A 21305-nucleotide genomic window follows, 5' to 3' on the forward strand; every position below is an offset into this window, starting at 1 on the left:
CTATCAAGTCACAAAAAGATATAGAGAAACCTTAAATATATATTCTAAATGACAGAAGCCAATCTAAAAAGGCTAAATACTGTAGGATTCCAAATATATGACATTTTGAAAAGAAACTATGAACATGGTAAAAATATCCGTGGTTGCCAAAGGTTCAGGGAGTAGAGAGAGAGGAATGAATAGGTAAAGCACAGAGGATTTTTAAGGCAATGTATGATACATTGAATGGTATGATATTCTGAATGATAACAAATGAATGGTAGATACATATCATCATACATTTGTCAAAACTCACAGAATGTACAACACAAAGAGTAAACTCCAATGTAAACTATGGACCTTAGTTAATAATAATGTATCAAATTTAACCCGATTGTAATAAATGCATCACATTATTAAGTTAACATTAGTAATAGGGAAAACTGGATGGGGAGTTGGTAAAGCAGTATATGGGAACTCTTGTACTTTATTCAACTTTTCCGTAAACCTAAAACTTCTCTAGAAAATAAAGTCTATCAATTTTTCAAGAAGTACACATGAAACATTTTCCAGACAGACCATATACCAAGCCATAAATCAAGTCTCAATAAATAGTATTTGAGTTATACAATGTATATTCTCTGACCACAATAGAATTAAATTATAAATCAACAACAGAAAGAAATCTGGGAAATCCCAAAACATTCTGAACTTAAACAACATACTTCTAAATCAACTGGTTGGTCAAAGAAGAAATCAAAATGGAAACCAAAAAGTGTTTTGAAGTGAATAAAAATAAAGACATATCTAAATTTATGAGATACAGCTAAAGCTATGCTTAGAAGAAAATTTATTGCTTTCAAATGCCTATTTCAGAAAAAAAAAAACCTTATACCTCAAGAAACTAGGAAGAGAAGTGTAAATTATATTTATAAGCAGAAGAAAATAATAAGGATTAGAGCAGAAAGCAATGAAATAGAAAACAGAAAAACAGAAGAGAAAATCAATGACACCACAAGTTGGTTCACCAAACAGATCAACAAAACTGAACAAATGTGTAGCCATATTGACCAAGAAAAAAGGAGAAAAAGCCTCCAATGATCAAAATCAGGAATGGAAAAGGGACATCACTATTGACCTCACAGAAGTGTAGAGGATTAAAAGGGAATATTATGAAAAACATCATGCCAACAATTAGGTAACTTAAATAAACAAATTCATAGAAAGACAAAAATTACCAAAACTGACTCAAGAAGAAATAGAAAATCTGAATAGACAAGGCCTATACCAAGTAAAGAAAATCTCAGTCCCACTGGCTTCACTATGAATTATATCAAATATTTAAATAAAAATTAATAACAATCCTTCACAGAGTCTTACAGAAAAGCAGAAGAAATACTTCCCCACTGATTTTTAAAAACATAGTTATTTATTTTTGGGAGAGCACAAGCAGGGGAGGGGTAGAGAGAGGTGGACAGAGGATGGGAAGTGGACTGTGTGCTGACAGCAGCAAGCCCGATGTGGGGCTCAAACTCAGAACTGGGAGATCATGACCTGAGCTAAAGTCGGACACTCAACTGACTGAGCCACCCAGGTGCCCCACTTCCCAACTGATTTTATGAATCCAGTATACCCTCATACTAAAGGCATCTCAAGAAAAACGAAACAAAACTACAAACTAATCTCAATTTGTGATAGGTCAAAAAGGTCTGAATATCCAGATGTGTGCATGTAGACTTTTCTCTTAATCTAAACATTTATAGTACAGGAGTATATACGTTTTTTAAAAGTGTGCTTTATTGGGGATTAAAAAAATTTCCAAGATCATATACATATATACCGTTGAGCCTTGAACAAATCTGGAGTTAGAGATGTCAACCCCCCACCCATCCCCTGCAGTCAAAACTCCACACATAACTTTTGACTCCCCCAAAACTTAACTACTAGTAGTCTACTGTTGACCACAAGCCTTACCAATAACGTAAGCAAACACCACATATTTTGTATGTTACATATCATATCCTGTACTTTTTACAAGTAAAGCAGAGAAGAGAAAATATTAGGAAAATCATAAGGAAGAGAAAATACATTTACAGTACTATACTGTATTTATTGAAAAACAAAATCTACTTGTAAGTGGACCCACATGGTTCAGACCTGTGTTATTCAAAGGTTAACCATATAACATTTATGCACTGATTTTAGAACCTAATTATACCCAATGCCTCTACAAACACCAGATGCTCCTTTGTTGTTCTTCTGGGCCCACAGAGGAATCTACATAAAGATGATGCAACATATAAGGAAGGCCCATAGGCAGAATTCTATAAGAAAGTATTTTTTATTAAAATATAGGGTATTGGTGGTAAAGCCCAGGGAAACCTCATTAGATTACTCTGAACATATTGAAAAGGGGAATGGGGGTATTAAATAACAGTTTGAAGAGCCAAAGTTCATGTGGACTTAAAGGCCAGGACATTGAAATGTCACATTGTACATCAACTATACTTCAATTAAAAAAACCCTAAAATTAAAAAAAACATGTGGGGTGCCTGGGTGGCTCAGGCAGAGAAGCATGCAACTCTTGATCTCAGGGTTGTAAATTCAAGCCCAGTGCTGGGGGTGGAGACTACTTAAATAAATTTCTTTTTTAAATGTAATTGTGTGTCAACTATACTTTTTTTTTCCTCAAAACAAAAACAAAAACAAAAACAAGACAGGACACTGGGGAAATGTATCTATTAGCTAAAATATATAGAGAGGTGCTAAAGTCCAGGGTGCTCAGAAGTTCTACTTCCCTGTCTTCAAGGGAACACATTGTTGCCATAAGCTGTCCTGGCAGATGTCTATCCTAAAAATTATTATCATATGTAAAACCTTTCTTCCAACATCTGACCTCTTTGTAGAAAACTTATCCCAAATATGGAATTGCAATATTTTCTAAGATGATACTGTATTTTTAAACTTTTACATATTTTTAAAAAGATTTTATTTCTAAGTAATCTCTACACCCAATGTGGGTCTTGAACTTACAACCCCAACGTCAAGAGTCGTATGCTCTACTGACTGAGCCAGTCAGACATCCTCGAACTTTTTATTTTTAAAATAATTTAGGAAAAGTTGCATAAAATAAAGGATTCCTATATGCCCTTCACCAGCTTCCTCTAATATTAACACAGAACCTAACCATAGTATAATTATCAAAAACAGGGAATTAACATTGGTACAATACAATCAATTAAACTATACACCTTATCATAAGGTACCATTTTTTCCCATTAAGGTCCTTTTTTATTCTAGGATCCAATTTGGGGTCCTAGAATAGACATTGCACATCTCTTTAATTTCCTCCAATCTATGACAATTCTTCAGTCGTTCCTTATCTTTCATGATTTTGACTCTTGTGAAAGTTATTTTGCAGAATGTCCATAATATTTTTTACTGATTTAATAATCTGTTATCAAGAATCATTGATTGAAGGTTTACTAAGGGCCAGGCACTAAGCCCCCTACCTATATTATCTCATTGATTAATTTTTAATGTTTGTTTATTTTTGAGAGAGAGAGAGAGACAGACAGACAGATAAACAGAGCATAAGCAGGGGAGGGGCAAAGAGAGAGGGAAACACAGAATCTGAAGCAGGCTCCAGGCTCTGAGCTGTCAGCACAGAGCCCTACGCAGGGCTCGAACCTATGAACTGTGAGATCGTGACCTGAACCTCAGACACTCAACCAACTGAGCCACCCAGGCACCCCTGATTTTTTTTAAGTAGGCTTCATGCCTAGCCCAAAACCCAATGTGGGGTTTGAACTCATGACCTTGAGATCAAGACCTGAGCTGAAACGAAGAATCGATGCCTAACCGATTGAGCCACCCAGAAGCCCCTATATTATCTCTTTCAAATAGAAGTGCCTTTAACAAACTTTAGAGCAGAAGTATTCTAAAATCAAAGAATAATCATCTTCCATTCACCCTTCTTTAGGTGCTAGTGTTTTGTAAATTACAATGCCTTATAAAACATATTATTATTCACCCACCCCAATATCCTTTAATGGTCCCCTGCCCCCTAAAAAATATTAAGTCCAAGTGTAAGCCTTAAATTCAGAGCCTTAAACTTAGGACCTTTTTGAATCTTTACTGCCCACATTTTCCTACCTTTAAACCTTGGCTCATTACTTTCTTCTCTTGTACTGGCCTTTCCTTTTCATCTCTAAATATGCTTTCATGAGGGGCGCCTGGGTGGTGCAGTCGGTTAAGCGTCCGACTTCAGCCAGGTCACGATCTCGTGGTCCGTGAGTTCGAGCCCCGCGTCAGGCTCTGGGCTGATGGCTCGGAGCCTGGAGCCTGTTTCCGATTCTGTGTCTCCCTCTCTCTCTGCCCCTCCCCAGTTCATGCTCTGTCTCTCTCTATCCCAAAAATAAATAAACGTTGAAAAATAAATAAATAAATAAATAAATATGCTTTCATGAGTACACCTCTTATCACTGCCCAAGAGCTACTGATCTTCTGGCATCCCAGAATTTAATGCCTCATTAAATTGGTATATAATTTAATACTCATTTGGTATATACACACGATCCTGGACTATAGGTATGTTTATACAGATTCTTGTCTCCTAAGTGAGACTTTTTGAGAAGAGAACTCAAGGATTCTTTCCCCTATGACATACACACACACACACACACACACACACACACACACACACACACACACTACCTTAATGCTTAATAACATTTACTGAATACCTATCAAGTGCCAAGCTTTGTGTGCTAGGCCCTGAGAAATTAGAGATGATTAAAACACAACCCCAACTCTTGAGAAATATTTGGTGTAATAAATATTTCTTTGAATACAGTGATAGACTAAAAATAGAGTTTTCACTCCAAAATATTAAGGTCACTAAAAGTTTCCGGTAGCAATAATTTTTTTCTTTGTTGTCCTGATAAACACTGAAATAACTAATTATAGATTACTCATGTGTTACAGAATTTGACATATTTTCCAACTAGCTTGTGCTTGAAGCAAGCTGTGACCTCGTTTTATGAGAAATCCAGATGCTACAGAGTAAACTTCATTAACCAAAGGCCTTTGCAAATACTGTCACAGGTTGTAGCTGTGTGAACCGACTTACTAATCATTATAGTCTAGCGACATCTAGTGGCGAAGGTGGTGTTAAAAACAGCACTGTGATAAATTCAACTACATTAAAGGGAGGCCATCTTATAAAAAAAGGAGCAAAATAGAATGACTTAGGATATTTATTAGCATTAAAGAATGTTTTAATGTTTCTTTGGCCTATATTTATTCCTCTCAGTGGGATGTATCATTTTTTTCCTTCCCTTGAGACTGGTAAACATTAATCTTGATGTAAGATTTACTGAAATAAAAGTATGAATAGTTTAACTGTTAGAAAAAAGTCCTTGGTTAAAAAGACTGAATGAAGAACAAAACAACTCCCAATTGTCGTATGTCTGCTCCCAAAATCTTGCAACTTTTGTTTATGTGTATTTGTTTACCAACACTTTCACGTGTGGATAAACCCGTTTAGAAATGTGTTTAGAATATTTTGTTAATAATTTTCATTAGCTCATATGAGGAAAATAATTATCTATCTAAAGTCATTTTTAAAATATCACTTTGCATTTCACTGGCTTTCTGTGAAACCAAATTTTGATGAGAAGAAATATTTAAACATTACCAAAACCCAGGGACTTTTAACAAATTCTTCAGCAAGTAATGAACTCTCAATGAGTCCGAAATTTAATTTACAGGCATTAAATGTGAATCAGTTTCAACAATGGAGTTCATCCAAAAATAGCAAAAACCTAATGACATACTCTAAAATACTCTTGACAACTGCATCTCTTTAAAAAATATCTAAAATCATTTATTTGAATGATCTAACACTTCTGTGATCTCAAGTAGTACTTAAGTTCGAAAACATCTAGCTCAGTGTTTTCCAAAGTGAATCCCTTGGAATGCTAGTTTAACACACAGATGTCTTACAACTGAACTTACTAATAAATCAGATTCTGAGTCTGGGGCCCTACAGTCAGTATTTTTTTAAAAAAAGTTTCTAGGCACCTGGGTGGCTCAGTTGGTTGAGAAACTGACTTTTGATTTTGGTTAGGTCGTGATCCCAGGATGGTGGGATTGAGCCCCTGTTGGACTCTGCACTGAGTGTGCAGCCTGCTTAAGATTCTCTCCCTCTCCCCTGCTCGCATGTTCCATCTAAATGTAAAAAATAAAACAAAGTAAGTTTTTCCACATGGCTTTTTAGGCATAATAAAACTTTGGAAGTAATTAATACCAAGAGCACACATATAAATTCTTCTCAATTGTTCTGATTCTAGTCAACCATTCCTGCCTCTCTCAGAATAAGTTGTTCCATCCTGTAGGTTCTCTAATGCATTACATTTATAAGCACTTATCATGCTGAATCACAATGACCTGTTAAGAATATAGTTTCCCTCACAAGACTGTGAGCTGTTCATAGGAAGGAATAATGTTTTTTTTGTATTTCTAGCCTAAAATATCTGACAAACAGCAACAGCTCAATGAATTTAGTTAAGTGAATAATATATGAAACATCACAATTCTAAAAAGAGTACATGACTTTCACTTTTGCCCAGGATGAAAAAGCCTTATCTATTAACAATTCCAAATAATATAAAATTAGCATTAATCTTTCTAATAATCAGTTAAAATTTGGGGGTGGGGGAAAAGGAATTTCTTTTCTAATTCTCGGAACACCTTTAGAACGTTGGCTTTCCTAAATAAACATTTCAGTCTCAAATGCTAATGTTTTAAAAATAGAATTTTTTATGTGATTTTTGGAAAAGTAGAAAAATTGAAGATGACTAACAGAATTTTATACTATTCAGCCTTGGAATGTTTCTAAGATGTTATGTAGCAAAAACTACTAACAAAACAGAGCCTTAAAAAGAAATATATTTAAAAAAATACATCTATCTTTATTGTCATATTCCAGGAGTAATTGGCTAGCTTAGCCAGGAAATGATATTGCTTAGAAAGATATATCCTTGGGTACTAAAGTAAACCATGCATATTTTTTTAAATTAATAATATAACACAAATTAAAAGCTTAAAGAAACACAAAAGAATGAATAATAGTATACAGTTAATTATTCCAGTAAGTTAATGTCTAATATGGCTTAAAATTAAAATCAGATTTTAACCTGCATACATATGGGTATGTAGAGTAATACAAGAAAATCAAAGCAGCACATCCCAGATATAATTTTCGTCAAGAAGTATTTTGGCATCTTTTAATTATAACTTTTTGATTATATGGATGATCCCTTAAACCATGAATCCACTCCCTGACCCCATCCTCTCCATGTGGCTACCTTCTATCCCTCAAAGCCCTACTCGACTGTTACTTCCCTTGTGAAGCTTGCCTCCAAATTCCCAGGCCAAATTAATGATTCTCTTCTCTACACATGACTGATCTTTTGGCCATATGGCCAATATGACCCATGCTACGTTACTGTAAGTTCCTTACCTATCTTAATCACTCACCAAACTGTAAGCTCCTAAGGGACAGCAGCTGTGTCTTATATTCTTTGTATCTCCACTAGCTGGAACACCACCAGGAGCACCAATGTTTACCATTACAATTGGCCCTTGAACAACACAGGTTTGAACTGCGCAGGTCTACTAACACTTGGATTTTTTTCAATAAATACGATACAGTACTGTAAATGTATTTCTTCTTCCTTATGACTTTCTTCGTAAATTTTCTTTTCTCCAGCTGACTTTTTTGTAAGGATACAGTATATAATATATATAACATACAAGATATCGACAGTTTATGTTACCAGTAGGGCTTCTGGTAAACAGTATGCTACTAGCAGTTAAGTTTGGGGTGAGAGAGTCAAAAGTAATACACAGATTTTCAACTGCAGGGAGATCCAGGCCCCTGACACCCGCATTGTTCAAGAGTCAATTGTATACTGCAGAAATAAACCAAGGTAGTAATCGAAGGCTGTTGGCATGAGGCGTTTAAAATGAAAGAAGTGGTAATGGACAGAAAAATAAAGATTAAAAAGCATTTTTTTGAGGATTTCTGCTTCTGCCCATGAAAGATTAATTGCTATTATGCCTTCCAGTCATAAACAACTAGGAACCAGACCAAATATATGACACACTCTTTTCAGATATTCTCTAACAGGCTTTGATCCTTGAGAGAAGGAAACAAGCAAGTCCTATCATTTCCCCAGTTTATTACTGAAAAACATTTTCCAGGCGGGGGGTGGGGGGAGACATCCATAAAGAGCCCAGTGGCCTCAGTGAGTTGAAGAAAGAGAACGTGGAGTTTGGAGAGACAGAGGTATCAGAAGGTACACAAAATAATATGGGGGAGGGGAGGGCTCAGTAAGAGAGCAGTCTGCGGAACTGCACAGGGCACCCTGAGTCTCTGGTTTACACTAAGTTATGAATTTGCGGTAAAATTCCACCAGGCTGGAGAAAGAACTGCAGGAAAGCCATAGGCCAAACAATGTCTGAAATTCTCACGGGACTGAGGGCAGTTTGCATTCCCACTTGCGTGAGTAGTGAGACTTCGTAACACATGGGCCACAGGTAAAGCACTCAGAAGGGTAGTGCCTTAGAAGTGAGGCTCAGTTAAACTAGACTAAAGGCTGCTCCGGATAAACCTTCACAGAACATAAAGGCAGGTGAGAAAGGGTCAAACTGATTATAAGTAACTTAACTTTACGCCAGAACAAAGTCTAATATACTTTAAAGGAATAAAACAAACCCTAGCACCCAGAAACATATGAAATATACAATGTTTGGCATACAGTGAAGAAATTTCCAGGAATGCAAAGAAGCAGGAGAATATGATTTGTAATACTGAGAAACTTCATTTAATAAAAAACAGATCCAAAAATGATAGACTAGCAGTCAAGAATTAAAATTATAAATTATAAATGTACCCTACATGTTCAAAAAGTATAGGAAAACATAGGCATGATAAGCAAAGACATGAAGACTTTATTAAAAGGGAGGTATATCTAAAGCTGAAAAATACAATTATCTAAAATTAAAAATACATTGAATGGGATTAAGAACAGTATAGACATGACAAAAACAAAAAACAAAAAAAACCCTAAATCTGGAAACAAAGCAATAAAATTATCCAAACTAAGAACAGAAAGGAGAAAGACAAAAACAAAGCAATAAAATTATCCAAACTAAGGACAGAAAGGAGAAAGACCAAAAAAAACCAAAAAACAAAATTGAGAGGTGCATTAGTGACCTGTGAGACAGCATAACACAGAAAATGGAGTCCCCAAAAAGGAAGAGGGGGGGCAGAAAAACACTGGAAGAAATAATGGCCAAAATATTTGATGAAAACAATAAACCTATAGATCAAAGAACATTTAGAACATGTCAGTATGAACTCAGTATATTCAATATATACAGATAAATATAAAAATACATATAAGTATAAATGTGTGTATTATGTATATACACACATATCTATTTCCTTGCTAAATCCACTGAGAAGGCCCAAGAGTAGCTTCTAAATACCACTCTCCACTAAAAGAATCAAGATTCCCGGAGAAATGCCTGACTCTAGTGCTGGAGCCAGGGAAGAACAAGAAAAGTCTGGAACATTATATCATGCCAGAAAATAAAAACATGCTCAAAGAATAATGAGAATATGTCAAAAGGACAAAGTAAACTAGACTGACAGGGTTCCAACTGTCTCAATTTGGAGCATTTTTTTCAAGATTAGATTTTTTTAAGTAATATCTACACCCAACATGGGGCTTAAATCCACAACCCTAAGACCAAGAGTTGCACACTCCACCGACTGAACTAGCCATGTGCTCCTAAATTTGAAGCATTTTGAGATTGAAAATAGTGACTGTAACAGATTATAACTCATTGAATAAAATAAGAATTCACCATTCTGCATGGACTTAAATAAATAAATGTAGAGAAGAGAAAGCTCTTCCTAACAGTGGAATACAAACTAATAAATGTAGAAGGAATGGTAAAGGTAGAAAAATCACTATTTGGCAACCATCTCTGTGTAATTAACTCAAACAAGAAACAGTAATGGATATTATAATCGGTGAAGGAAAGTGTGTTGAGAAATGAGATTTCACAAAATTCCATAATATCTCCTTAAAAACTTACCAAAAAAGGGGGTAAAAATTTTATAGTGAACATGGGCAAAAACTGACATCTTCACATAAATAAAAACAGAAAGAATCTGTTTCCAGCTGATCTGCACTACAAGAAATGCTACAAGAAGGTCTTCAGACTAAAAATAAATGACATCACATAGAAACCTGAATCTACAGAAAGGGATTAAGAATTCTGGAAATGGTAAATACGTGGGGAGGCATAACATTGTATTCTATATGTAGTTCTTTCTTCTCTTAATTTCTTTGGAAGATATATAATCATTTAAAATAAATATAAACTATTGGGAATGCAAGCTGGTGCAGCCACTCTGGAAAACACTATAGATGTTCCTCAAAAAACTAAAAATAGAACTACCGTATGACCCAGAAATTGCCCTACTAGGCATTTATCCACGGGATACAGCTGTGCTGTTTCAAAGGGACACATGCACCCCCATGTTTATAGCAGCACGATCAACAATAGCCAAAGCATGGAAAGAGACCAAATGTCCATCGATAGATGAATGGATAAAGAAGAGGTGGTGTGTGTGTGTGTGTGTGTGTGTGTGTGTGTGTGTGTATACATATATATGTGTGTATATATATATACATATACGCATGTATATGTATATATATATACAATGGAGTATTACTCGACAATCAGAAAGAATGAAATCTTGCCATTTGCAACTACGTGGACGGAACTAGAGGGTATTGTGCTAAGTGAAATTAGTCAGAGAAAGACAAAAATCATATGACTTCACTCATGAGGGCTTTAAGAGACAAAACAGATGAACATAAGGAAAGGAAAACAAAAATAATATAAAACAGGGAGGGGGACAAAACAGAAGAGACTCATAAATATGGAGAACAAACAGGGTTACTGGAGGGGTTGTGGCAGGGGGTATGGGCTAAATGGGTAAGGGGCACTAAGAAATCTCCTCCTGAAATCATTGTTGCACTATATGCTAATGTGGACATAAATTTTAAAAAATAAAAAATAAGTAATAAAAAATAAAATATAAACTGTTATAATGTATATAATTATATAACATAATACAGTAATACATAAGTTTTATAAATAATAAACATATATTTAATTTATATATAAATATATAACTTATAAATATATATATATAAATAATATATAAAAAAATAAATAATATATATAAACACCACATGGGATTCCTAGTATATGGAGATGTACCAGTATGACAACTATAGCACAGAGAAGTGGGGTAAATGGAACCATACCACTGAAAAGTTCTTTTTTTTTTTTTTTAATTTTTTTTAACGTTTATTTATTTTTGAGACAGAGAGAGAGAGAGAGCATGAACAGGGAAGGGTCAGAGAAAGAGGGAGACACAGAATCTGAAACAGGCTCCCAGAATCTGAGACAGGCTCCAGGCTCTGAGCAGTGAGCACAGAGCCCGACGCGGGGCTCGAACCCACGGACCGCGAGATCATGACCTGAGCCGAAGTCGGATGCTTAACCGACTGAGCCACCCAGGCGCCCCTACCACTGAAAAGTTCTTACATTTTATGTGTACAATATTAACTCTGTGTGAACTATGATGTTAAAAATGTGTACAATGGGGGCGCCTGGTCGGCCAAGTCGGTGGAGAGTGTGATTCTTGATCTCGGGGTTGTAACTTCGAGCCTTACGTTGGGTGTAGAGATCATCTAAAAATAAAATCTTTAGGGGCACCTTGGTGGCTCAGTTGGTTAAGCGTCTGACTCTTGATTTCGGCTGAGGTCATGATCTCACGGTTTCGTGGATTTGAACCCCACATCAGGCTCTGGGCTGGCAGTACAGAGCTTGCTTGGGATTCTCGCTCTCTCTCTCTGCCCCTCCCCATGTGTGCTGTCTCTGTGTCTGAGTCTCAAATAAACAAATCAACTTAAAAATAAATAAATAAGTATTTAAAAAGTAAAAATAAAAAATAAAATCTTTAAAAAATTGTGTATTATAATCCGTACAGCAACCACTAAAAAAATAATGCATAAGAATACAACTAAAAAAGCCTAAAAAAGTCCTCTATTAAGGACTTAAAATGGAATACTACAAAAATTTAGTTGATCTTGAAAAAGTCAGGAAAGTAAAGGAACCAAAAGGAGACCACAAATAGAAAATGAAGAACAAATGGTAGACCTAAATCCAACCACATCAATTTACACCCGGTTAAAGACAGACTGCCAACACAGGTACAGAAATAAGACCCAACTGTATGCTGTCGGCAAGAGATGCACTTTAAAGACACAAATACATAAAAACAAAAAGAATGGAAAAAAATATATACTATGCAAACAATAAGTGTGAAAAGGCTGGAGTGGCTATATTAACATAAGACAAAATAGATTTCAAGATGGGAAATAGTGCCTTCTATACAAGGACAACTTCATAATAATAAAAGGGTCAATATAATAAACATCGACATGTGCATGCGTAATAACAGACATCAAAAATACAGACAGAATGAAAGGCACAGACAAACACAATCACAGCTGGAGATTTTAACACTTCTTTTTAGGTGGTAGAACTAATTAATTAAATATCATCAGGGGTGCTTGGGTAGCTCAAGAGTCTAACTTCAATGCAGGTCATGATCTTATGGTGTGTGGGTTCGAGCCCCATGTCAGGCTCACTGCTGTCAACGAAGAGCCCACTTCAGACCTTCTGTCCCTTTCTCTCTGTCCCTCCCCAACCTCCACTCTCTCAAAACTAAATAAAACATTTAAAAAATAAATAAATAAAATAAAAGATGGGAAGATCTAGGGTTGCCTGGGTGGCTCAGTCAGTTAAGCTTCTGACTCGATTTTTGGCTCAGGTCACGATCTCATGGTTCATGAGATGGAGCCCCACATTGGGATCCGTGCTGTCAGTGTGGAACCTGCTTGGGATTCTCTCTCTCCCTCTCTCTGCCCCTCCCCTGTGCATGCCTCTCTCTCAAAAAAAAAAAAAAAAGATGGAAAGATCTATACATCAACATAAGAGGAAAGAGGTTCACTAAGCTGGATGCTAACGACAAGGAGAGTACAGAAGCAAAGTCCCAAGAAGTGTAGAAAAAAGGGAAATGGAAAAGCTTTAAGTTTCAGAGAAAGGCATCGACATACCTTCTCTGAGATTTGATGGAAAGAAACAAGAATGGATGCCCGTGTACATTCACTGAAGTGAGGAAAAAAATGAGGCTGCTCTTGCAAAATGGCTTTGCTCTTGCAACTGGTTTAAAGCGATCATTCGCCTCGTACTTCCAGCTCTTGCGTAAGACTAACGCTTTGCTGGTTAACAGCAATGTTTAAGAGGTTAACATACACAAATAACCCACACGGTAATCAGGAATAAGTTATCAACTTTTCAAATATGGTATTCAGGAGAGAACAGACTCTTAGGATCAACCTTGGGCTCAGAGGTCACCTTTAAGTCATTCAGAAAAGACTAAGCTCTAAGATCCAGTCTCTTATCCTCTTCCATTTTCCAAAACAGAGATAAGGTCTGACAGCTGGCAGAGACAGGTGTCTGATAAACGCCAAGACTCTCTACCTTTATTCTATTTGTCTGGCTAACAGATGAGTGGGTGAGAAAGATGTTAATAAACTGGTCATTTGATACTACACTTGATCTTAGCCAAAAGGCTGAGAAGCGATAATAAACTAGTCATTTGAAATGTAGCTCCCTCACTTTCTCCTTACTACCATTTCCCATTGATTCATTCTCTCCCAGCTTCAACCTCATGCACTAATTCTCAATGTTCCATGTGATTTGAGAGCCTTCACCGCTGTTCCAGGAGATTTTGCTCCATCAAGAAAAGCCCCAGGCTCTTAACTGTCAAAATCGACTTCACAGAAATCATGTTCTTAACAAACAAATGCGTAACTCCCAACAAACTTGCTTCGTCTCACTTAAGTATCTACACTGTATTTGTCTGACCTTCCTTGCTGGTAACAAGGACAGTCCCTTCTTTAGGCAGCAAGACAATCTTATGTTGTATCCAAGGTCAGTAACAAAAATGATAGGTCAGTTGTAAAGAATGTCATATGTGCATACATGCCCAAGCACGTGTACGTGTGTATGCATATATTCATCTTCAGGCATGAACAGAATGATTATATAACTTTTATACATAAAATGTCAACTTTGCATTTCTCTTATGAATACTTCGTTTCTATAGATTGACATAAAATTATGCAATTCATTAAAAAATATAAGTGTTGAATGTTAAGTAAGAGATTTATAGGGTTTTTTTTTTTTTAACCCCGGGAATATCATTTGCATCAAATCTACATTTTGCTTTTGTGTCTTGTTGTGGCCATTTTTTGCTACTTGTAATTTCTTAATTTTTCATTTTCTAGTAAATGTTTTACACTTCAAGATAAATTGCTAATTCAGAGACTGCTACGAAAAACAGACATTCTTCTCGCTTAGATAAAAAGAGGAACAGATATTTGGCACCAGTATAGAGCATAAATTATACTCTGCTATATCTATCCAAAGGGTTAAGGCCAAAGAAAGAATCTGCTTGCTTATTAAAAATGCAAACATTACCTCAGTCATCCGAATAGCCCCAAACTCGCCCAGCCACTGCCTCTGCAGATCACCCACCAGCATTAGCATTACATCACATGACATTATGGAACAATAGTGAACTCTGTGTAATACTTGAATATATTGTTTTGAAAGAATAAACTGTGATTAACTTGCATGAAAAGCTTTCTGAAATCAAACCTGGGGGGTACAGCCCTCACTGTGTGGCCTTTCTACTACTTTGAGAAATAGCCTCATCCTGAAAGCAGTAAAGGGCGAAACAAGAGAGTATAAAGGCGACAGTGATGAGTGGCCCTCCAGCAGCCCAGCAGGCAGGCGGCAGAGCTTTAAATTACCAGGCAGAGCAACGGCAAAGCGGGAGGCTCTGTATGCTGCCCCAGAAATCCAAGCGGCCTCACAACCATCGCCCCGTTGTCTTTTACAGCCCAGTGATCTTTCTAATTGGCTTTGCTAGAATTGGAAACAATCTCATTCCATGTACAAAACAGCTGAAAACTCCATGTCCTGATACCATCTCGAGATGGGCTATAACTTATAGCCGTGTGACTTTAGGCAATGAACTCACACTCTCTGAGTCTCAGTGTTTTAATCTATAAAATGGAAAGAAAATAATATCTTGCAGAGGTATAGGAGGGAGGGGAGGGGTTAGCTACTATTATTATCGTAATTATCCTTCTTATTTCCACCCAACTGTCTCCTTTGCCTGTCTCTTCTAATCACTAAGATGTTTCTTCTTCACAAGTGAAATGGGAGCGTTTCCTTAAATGCTTGCTGGCTTTTTTTTGTTCCCTGCAGTCTGGCCCCTGCCACATGTTGACATTTTTATTTTCACGCCGTCCTTCTCAAGTGATTTCTCCACCTTCCTTAGCCAAATCCCAAATCACCTCTTAACTGCACCCTGCCCCCCACCAGCTTTCTTCTCTCCCATACCTATTCTCAATGTTCTCAACAACCAAGGTTCAAAGAGGTGAAAAACAAAGCCAGGGCAACATAGCTAGCTGGTAGCCAAGGCCCCATTTAAATCCGGTATCAATGCAACCAAGTCCAGCTACATGGCATTAACTGGACTACAGTCATTATTCACTTTTAGGGTTCCAGTGATGAGTTTATTTTATTTAAAAATTTTTTTTGAGTTTATTTATTTTGAGAGAGACAGAGCCAGCGTGAGCAGGGCAGGGGGAGACACAGAGAGGGAGACAGAGAATCCCAAACAGGTTCTGCACTGTCAGCACAGAGCCCCACACAGGGCTTGAGCTCATGAAACCGTGAGTGAGATAATGATCTGAGCCAAGGCCAAGAATCACACACTCAACCAACTGAGCCACCCAGGCACCCCTAACCTCAGATTTAAAATCATCACTGGGAGGGGCGCCTGGGTGGCTCAGTTGGTAGAGAGTCCGACTCTTGATTTCGGCTCAAGTCATGATCTCCTGGATTGAGCCCCAAGTTGTGCTTTGTGCTATAAGCATGAAGCCTGCTTGGGATTCTCCATCTCCCTCTCTCTCTCTCTGCCTCTCCTTGCTCTCCCTCTCTGTCTCCCTCAAAATAAATAAATAAAAACTTAAAAAAAAAAAAGTTTAAATCTAAGGTTAGTTTCCCTTAACACCAAGCCTTCTCCTAGATGCTTCCCCTTCTAGGCAATTTACTATCATAAAATAAGAATCATTTCAAATGCTTAGAAACACTATCCCAGAAAATCATTAAGTATATCTCAAAATTCTGGGAGTTTTTTTGGTTCTGTTTTTGCTTCTTTTTGGTATCTCCCTAAAGTGGGGACAAATACTGGTCCCATAAGGCCCCAGCCAGGACTAGAAGACTTTGGAAGACTTTGGACATAGTTAACAGGAAGCAGAGGCATGAAAGCGTGACCACATGCACATCTGGAAGTGCTGGAGTATAGAATACAAGTGTCCACCTCTATGTTTCTACAGCTAAATTAAATCTGATTTGTCTTTTAATCTGATTGAATGAGGACATGTGGAGATGGAAATTTTATTAATGTTTATTAATGGCTTTGAAGAATCATGTTCTCTCTCAAAATAAAGAAAACTGTTAAGATGGGTAGCAGGATGTAACGTGTTGTTTCATGGAAGAACCAAAGAGTTTCCCAAAGTCCAACACTGAGGCCTGTGGGAAAAGATCAAAAGCTTGCATTTCCTTACCCGTAAAGCAGACGACGTACTGGGAACAATGAGATGATACATGGTTCGATAAAGCACTATTTGTTTTTATTTTTGTTTTGTAAGTAGAGTGTAGAACAGTGTAACTAGTATCTGAAATCAGTGATGAAGGTTCAAGTTCAACCTCTCTATCTGCCAGCTGTCTGATCTGACACAAATCATTCTAACATATTTAACGATGTAAGAATTAAATGGATCGCAGGTGTTTGTGTGCGTGTGTGAAGGGGGGGTATCTTCTAAAAGAAATAGCTCTATAAATGTAAGATGTTTTAGGTTATAGTGTACCAGCTTAAGCACACCAGGACCTTATGTTCATTTATATTTCCTAATCTTTTGGAGGAAGACAGAGACAGAAAGAGGGATTCTTATAGTAGAAACCCTGTTCAGTTAATAGAAAATCATTGCCACTACTTAATAGGTGTGAAAAGAAATTTATTAACATAAAATAAAAATATATAATGAAATTATCAAATGAATAATAAAATTCATACTAAAAGGTAACTCTACCTCAGTATACAGTAATCAATATATGCTAATCCTCTCATACATACCCTCTCCTATCATACAAAACAGTTGCCAAAATTAATTTTAAGTGTACCAACGATTATGGAGACTTTCTCTATGGATCTAAGCTAGTCAAAGATAACAAAGTCCAGGCCACAGATAAGGATGAAAATCTTTGGGGCACCTGGCTGGCTCAGTCATAAGAGCATGCAACTCTTGATCTCAGGGTTGTGGGTTTGAGCGTGAGGTGTAGAGATTCCTTAAATAAATAAAACTTTAAAACAAGGAGTGAAAATCTTTTTGTAGAAATGTAACAGGTAAAGGCCAACTCCAGCATCATTCATTCATTCATTTACTCAGTCCCTGCTTTATACCAGGCTCTACAATTCAACAACACACAAAACACAGAAACTTCCTCCCACATTCTAACAAGGAAACAGACAGTAAATAAGTAAACTATACATTAGATCAATGGTGATTAAAAACTACAAAGAAAAGCAGCAAAAAGGGCTGCAATTCTAAACAGGGCAGTCAAGGAAGGCTTCACCAAGAAGATGCCGTTTAAGCAAGGCCCAAAGTAGACGAGGAAGGCACACACCCTCTGGGGAGAGTAGTGCGGCTGTGCAAACCTTTCCAGCAAGTCCAGATAAGACAAAACCCAAGTGCTTACCTTTCAAAAGTGGCTGGAAGGTCGGAATCTCTTGCAGTTTGATGACATCGGGATCGTTACTGACATTCCGTGAGGGCTGGGAGCCTGGAGCTACAACCACGATATCGTCCATCTTGGCTCTATGCTTAGCTGGAGAAGGAGTCACTGAAAATAAAGTTACACTGCTCACGAGCTGCATGTTAGCCCCCTCTGTCTCACTAAAGTACAGTCATTAAAAAGAATATTTTTACACAAAAAAAATGCCAACTGTAGTCATCCTGCAGTGGAGGCTGGAAAAGGGGAGATAAATCATAGGGGATCTGTATTTTCTACTAAAAAAAAAAAGCATTATAGGAACCTATAACATGCATGAAATTGCTTTTGTAATTAAAAATATCTTATTATTCAGCACATAAAAATATAAGGTAGATTATGTTTTTAATTTTTACTTCTTTGATCTTCCTGACATTGTCCCTATCTTACCAATGAGGAAATGAGCATACAAGATTTGGTTGTGAACTGCCCAAAGTCAATAGTGCTAGAAAAAGAATTAGGATAGGAATTGGAGGTCTATGGGGTGTTGGTATACACGGCCCATCCCTGTGAAACTGAGGTTTGCAGAACTGGTGGCCAGACCAGTTCACAGCAAGCCAGGTATATTTAATAGATCCTATCCATGGGGAAAAAACAAAAACAAAAACAAACAAAAAAAAAAAACCCTGGTTCTCAACCCTATATGAGATGGGTCTATTCCTGAGGCACCAGCCCCCTGACCCTTACAATTACGGGCAGTAGTCTAAGAAGAATAGAAATAAACAGGAAGTCCATTCTAGGCTGAGGCCAAATTCAGAAATTTGTGGGACCATTAAGAGAGGCAGGCCAATTTCAGGTATGTTGCAAGAAAGCAAACCATTTGGAGGAACTGATTCAAACTACCAACAACTTCCTAGACCAAGATACCTCCCTCTGCTCAATATCCTCCTGGTTAGAGCAAGAATAAACCTTTAAAGTGGTTTACCCTCTGGAAGGTAGTATTTGTGGGCTCATCATACTTATGTCTCAAAGGTTGATGCAGGAAGGCCACAGAACTGCCCCGCCTCCTAGAGGCTAGAGTCTCCTGTTGCTTGGCATTCTCTCTTGTAGAATCTCTGCTACTTTTACTGCTCTTCAAGAAGTATCTCTTAACCCCTTTTGCTAATTTACTTCACATTTCACAAATCCCAAGTCAGAAATCTTTCCTACTACACATTGATTTCTTCTTCCCCAGACCCCAGTGGAAAACAGATTTCACTAGATTCTAGCTAACCTCTATCACCTTGCCTGTAAAATGGGGCCGCTGTGAGGATTAAATATAAATGTATGCAAACCACTTAGCCCAGGGGAATCGGGCAGATTCTAAGCTATGCTATTGGTTAGTATGCTATAGTATTGGTTAGAGCTCATGCTGTTGGCTAGTTAGTAGGTGAGCAAGCAGATTTTTTAAGATGCCATGCTTCTTCCCCTCAAATATGCTTCCGGCCTGACACAGGGGCAAGAAGGGTAACAACTATTACTGTGTTTGCTATTAACAGATCAGATGTGCTGGGTCTTCCAAGGAAATAGAAGAATGTAGCAAAGCTAGTAGATGCTGTTCACCATTGAAATGTGTCCCAATCCAGCCCCCCAAATGAGGACCTGAACCAGTCTTGAAGGACACACTTCAGTGTGGACTGTCAGCGTCTACATTTCTGAATTACAGATCCTACCAGGAATAAACGACAGTTGTGGATTCTTAGTGTATCTACACCTCTCTGCAAGTGTAAAATATTGTTTAAAATTTCATAATATATACAAATATCTAATCATTAGACTATACACCTGAAACTAATATGTTATATTTAGGCTCCAGATTGAATCCAATTTGGATTAGCAACTCAAGCAGAGCCAGTTGTGCTAGGGTTTGTCGCTAACAACGACAACAGAGCATAGAATCCTTAATTATCAACTATTTATTGACTGCTTACTATATTCCTAGCACAATAATCCTTCCGATCCTATTTCAAACGCTGGGAGAAACCTTAAAATTACAAACGGGGGAAGAATAGAGAAAAACACCAGAGCGTGCGGTGCTGGCCAACCCCCATGATAATAGAAAGCGAGTCGCGACCCCCTTCTTAAGAGAAAATGCAGTTTCTGGAGATGTTTGCCCCCAAGGGTTCAAAACGATTGCAGACCTGTCACACATCCCTTCTGAAAAGGAACATGTTCTTAGAGATTCTGTCTCTGATCCATCCACTGTGTGAGCCAAATCTCACGGTGTCAGGCATGAGTACTAACGCCAAAAGTTAATTAGGTCGTCTTTTAAAGAGGAGGCAGAGCTGGAAGAAACAGCTGTTTTGACAATAAATTATGGGCATGGGCGCACAAGCTGATTTAGCTTGCAGTCACAGGCACTCCCATCAGGGGAATGACGGCTAGGACAGACGGTGACTTTTTTCTCTTTTCCAAGAAAAACGTACGGTGAGGGCTCTCTGTGCGTTCGTGTCCACGGTCCCAGTCCCCACTATGTTGGGAGGCAGCCCCCTCCGCAAGCAGACAGGGCCGGCTGGAGGAGGGTGGAAGTTAGGACACCGACCTGAGGAGTTCAGATCGTTGGGTCGGCTCTCGACCTCGGAGCTCTGCTCACTGCCCATGGTGGCGGCAGCGGTGGCAGCGGAAGAACGGCGGGCCAGGCGGTCACCGCTCCGGTGGCGGGACGACCGGGCAGGGGCCGGGGACTGGGACAGGGGATGCTACACCAAATGTGGGCGCCGCTGCAGGGCCGACTTGTGGAGATGACGCGCCCAGCCCACTCAGGTGCGCTGGCGTTGGGGGATGGGAGGCCCTATTTGGGGAACCGACGCGCCAAGAGGCGTAGCGCGGATGCACGGTGTTTGCCCGCTCTCTTTGGGGGACCCTAAGGGAAGAGGTGGAGGGCGCCCAGCTTCAGCCGCGCCAGCGGCCGGCGGGCGGCGCCGCTTTCACTCACTCGCTCCAGCGCCGCAAGCTCGCTCCTTCCGGGACGCGGATTGGCCGCGCCGGCTGCGCGCGGCCGTCAGTTCCGGGTTGGAGGCCAACCCCCCGCGACCACGCCCCCGCCCCGGGGAGGGCGGGGAGAGTGTAATCACCCTTAAAGGGCTCCACCGCCTCAAAGCCAGAACCACCGCCCCCAAAGAGCAAGGCCTTCTCTATTGTAATGATGCGTTGCCTTTAAGCATCACCCAGCTATTGGCACTTTATTGTTAGAACTTTATAAAATGCGGCGTGGG

General features: G+C 38.5%; 1 protein-coding gene and 1 pseudogene across 2 annotated transcripts in view; both read right to left on the reverse strand.

Annotated features, from left to right (window-relative positions):
• Window positions 1-21103, reverse strand: part of BORCS5 (BLOC-1 related complex subunit 5) — a 98669-nt gene extending 77566 nt beyond the window's left edge. The window contains exons 1-2 of one of the 2 annotated variants that reach the window (XM_040488898.1): window positions 21026-21103; window positions 18040-18183 (exon numbers count right to left, since the gene is read on the reverse strand). In XM_040488898.1, coding sequence (XP_040344832.1) covers window positions 18040-18183; window position 21026 — 145 coding nt within the window. In that variant the 5' untranslated portion in view covers window positions 21027-21103. The other variant, XM_040488897.1, reaches the window with a different exon arrangement.
• On the reverse strand, window positions 13713-13787 carry LOC121039105 (uncharacterized; annotated as a pseudogene).
• Window positions 21104-21305: the final 202 nt, after the last annotated feature.

This window comes from Herpailurus yagouaroundi, unplaced genomic scaffold (assembly GCF_014898765.1).
Source record: "Herpailurus yagouaroundi ecotype Mexico unplaced genomic scaffold, PumYag 166, whole genome shotgun sequence".
NCBI classification, from domain to species: domain Eukaryota; kingdom Metazoa; phylum Chordata; class Mammalia; order Carnivora; family Felidae; genus Herpailurus; species Herpailurus yagouaroundi.